A 3519-nucleotide genomic window follows, 5' to 3' on the forward strand; every position below is an offset into this window, starting at 1 on the left:
TTAGACAATGTTTTGAAAAATGGAATAAAAGACTAGACAAGTGTATTAGTGTAAGTGGAGAGTACTTTGAAGGGGATTGAAGGTTTGTGCTTAAAATTTGAATAAATAAGTTTAAAAAAAAATAAGTTCGGTTTCTTTTGGGTACCCCCTCGTACAAAGTGATAAGAAAATTAGAAACATTAAATAAAACATAATTTAAGTAAAAGTGCTTGGAATATGTCATTAAGATTCATTATTAATTATTCTCTGAAAATGCTATATCATATTTTATGTCTCCTTTTGGACAGCCTCAGACCTTTTTTATTCATATCAAAGGAACCTCAGAATAAAAGAGTTTGGGAACCATGAATTAGGCCATACCATTTCCCTCCGCATCCTTTCATATCCATAATTCACTAATCATCATATCACTCACTGATATATAATTTTAGAAATTAAGCGTTTTTAAATAATCCGAAAAAAAAAGATGACTATTTAACATTCACACACACATCATTCAAGGCATGTTACAGAATCAGCAAATGGCAAAGAACATGCACTTCATATGCTGACTGGCTCAGCTAATGTAGCTTAAAGATTCAATGAAACATTACCTATTCTTATAGATGTAATCAGCTCTACTGTGTTACAGGCTAGTGTTCAGCCTCTGATGCATATTTCTCATGTGGATGTTGGTAACTCTGTGCTGGGAAAAGTATTCATAGAGGCTGGTCATGAGCTAGCAGTGACATTCAAGAACCTCAGTTTCTCTACAGCTCACAGCACAGTGTTCAAAGGTCGGCGCTGGAGCAGTCTGGATGGGTATCTTCGCCCTGCACTAGGACGTCGCAATTTACATGTGCTGCTCAAGACACAGGTTACTAGGGTAATAGACATAACCACATACACCTTCAAGCACCCTGTCCCACTATCAGTACACGTGCCTATGTGTTCATCCATTACACTGAGAACTGATTAGGACTTGGCAAGAAAGATGTTGAAAGTCCCAGGCTGATTTATCATATATGCTTGAATGCAGTGGTGCCTTGTTAGCAGATTCCCCTTTAGGAGCTCTCCACGTCTATGGCAAACATGCACAGTCAGTTTCACAAAATGAATATATGTAGGTTATCTGAAATAAAAAAAAATTAAACTGTTTTTGTGAGAATATTGAGCATGTAAATTCTATATATATTATAATAATTCTATGCATTCTTCATCCTGCATTCCATCAATGATACTGTAAAAAAATAATTTATAGCCCCACCACAGTAAAAACAAATGTACCTTTACAATTGCTTACATTTTAGTATTACATTAATCATTAGTGGAAGTTCTTGTTTTCAAGACATGCATCCCATACAGCAAACTGTCAAAAGTCCCACTGGTTGAGAAGCACTGGGGTTTATGGAATGATAGTAAAGATGAATTTATGTTCACACATGGTTGTGTGAACATTGTAATGAACAGAACAGGAACTGACCTACCTAATAAAGCAATTTTGCACTGTAATATTATGAACCAAAATCTGTAACATATGCAAATAAATTAACAAGAATGTAAAGGTGGAATTCATCAATTCATATATTAATTTTTGAATGATAAAAGCAATTTTCTGACTGCATTTGTGGACAGAATGACGAGAAATGGCCAGTGGTTGACAATTTTTGAGAATTTTGGATTTGTTGGCAGGCCTAGACTGTGAGATATCCCTGTATGATAGGCAATATCCATCCACTTCCTTTTCATTTTATATATTGTTGAAGAAACAAAAATAAAATAATGCTTCCTGTAGCACACAGAGTTCACGTAAATTTATTTAGAAGTCATTTGGGTCCAAAATATGGAAAAAAACTTTGCCACCGATAGGACTTTCTACCATACACAAAACTGGTTTAGAAGAAAAATTGTTCTTTTTCACAAAATCAACCCAAGAAAAATAATGTTTACTGAGAATGGGAAGGCTACCAGGGCAAGTAGACTGGGAAAAACCGGGCATCTCACAAAGAACCATCCAGATGGTTTATGTATCATCCTTCGCGTTGGTTCTAGTTTCTGGAGATAGGGACTAGCTCTGTCTGTTGGTACCATCTGAGTAGGCTTTTTACTTAAGGACAGAGGCAGAGTCTAGTCTCCAAAACGTTCTTAAATAAGAAAACAGGACGATGGATAATGTTAAAAAATGTAATTGTTTTCATATACCATCATCACAAACTCTTAGCTTACTTGCAAACTGATCAATTTTACCCCTGAGAGGCAAATTAAATCTAAAGCCATTTGATGATGATGTGACACATCGTTTAAAACTACTTTTTCTTGGACTTTATATACCATCCTAAGTTTATTGAAACTAGTATGGGAATTTTTATTATTTCCATCTTCTGGTGAATAGGATATGAGGAACATCCATAACAGGTTTCCATTTATATCCTGTTCACCCACTGACATAAATAGAAACAATATAATAACCCCAGTCTATCAACAGCGTTCAAAACAAGAGTTTTAAATGCCTGTAAGATACACTGAATTTGCAGTTCTCACACTGGTGACTATGAGAAATATGGTCTTCTTGGTTGTGATGCTGAGTAGTTCAGAGATAACATAACGTTTTAGGGGGGCATATGACCTTCATCTTCAAAGTAGTAAAGTAAGCCAAACAAGAAACCAGCAGCAGCAGGTGGCAACCTCAGTTGGTTTCTTGCTTCAGCAGCAAAGATGGAGGAAATATATCCCTCCAAAATGTCACACTGTTTCTGAACTTCATGGCATTAAAACCCACAAGACTCTTCATCTCTAGGATAAGTTTGTGAGGGTGCACTCAAAAGTTTCCTGTGCTGTGAAATTTCAGTTATCACCAAAAATTAACAGGACTGTATTCAGTTATTAAATAATTATGCTTTTGTCAACAGGTGGTGACTGATAATGGGAGAGTAGTGCAAGGAGTGGAACTGCGGAGTTCAGGTGACTTCACAAAATTTGTAAGGAGTCGTCAAGAAGTTATGCTAAGTGCTGGTACCATTAATACACCTCACATTCTACTGCAGTCAGGAGTTGGACCACGGGCTCATCTCCAGAAGCATGGGGTGAGCCTCAGTGCCACAGCCTTGTCCATTCCAGGGCTGTAGTCAAGCTGGAGCAGTTAAGGGCAGCTCCTTGGTACTTTGAGGCGTCAACTTGTCTCTTTTATTAAAGACACTAACATATTTGTAAAACAAAGTTCTTATAAATGTAATTCATGAAGGTTTTGTTATTCAGTGAAAGTGTAAAGCAATTATTAAGTGATAACAGAAGTTTCATATCACAATTTATACCAATAATCTGGAGCTGCATGCTAGACCATGCCAGTTCCTTTGTTTATAGGACTACCCCTTGTGTCCTCTTACCTGGATTCCACACAGTTCTCTGTGTCATTCATTTTGTTCTACATAAGGAAATGAAGGCAAGAAAGTGCTTCCATTCTGCAATACACTCCCATCATTCATATATGTATGCTTCTTGCTGAATACTGAGACAGTACTGCTGTCTTTCCTCCAGCTCACT

The 3519-nt window shown here is 36.7% G+C and overlaps 1 protein-coding gene across 1 annotated transcript in view; it reads left to right on the forward strand.

The window, feature by feature from the left end:
- Nucleotides 1-3104, forward strand: part of LOC111864149 (glucose dehydrogenase [FAD, quinone]) — a 9378-nt gene extending 6274 nt beyond the window's left edge. Inside the window, exons 5-6 of the mRNA XM_033751337.1 lie at nt 632-865; nt 2889-3104. Coding sequence (XP_033607228.1) covers nt 632-865; nt 2889-3104 — 450 coding nt within the window. The remainder of the gene's footprint in view (nt 1-631; nt 866-2888) is intronic.
- The last annotated feature ends 415 nt before the right edge of the window (nt 3105-3519 follow it).

The sequence above is a fragment of the Cryptotermes secundus genome, unplaced genomic scaffold (assembly GCF_002891405.2).
Source record: "Cryptotermes secundus unplaced genomic scaffold, Csec_1.0 scaffold1562, whole genome shotgun sequence".
NCBI classification, from domain to species: Eukaryota; Metazoa; Arthropoda; class Insecta; order Blattodea; family Kalotermitidae; genus Cryptotermes; species Cryptotermes secundus.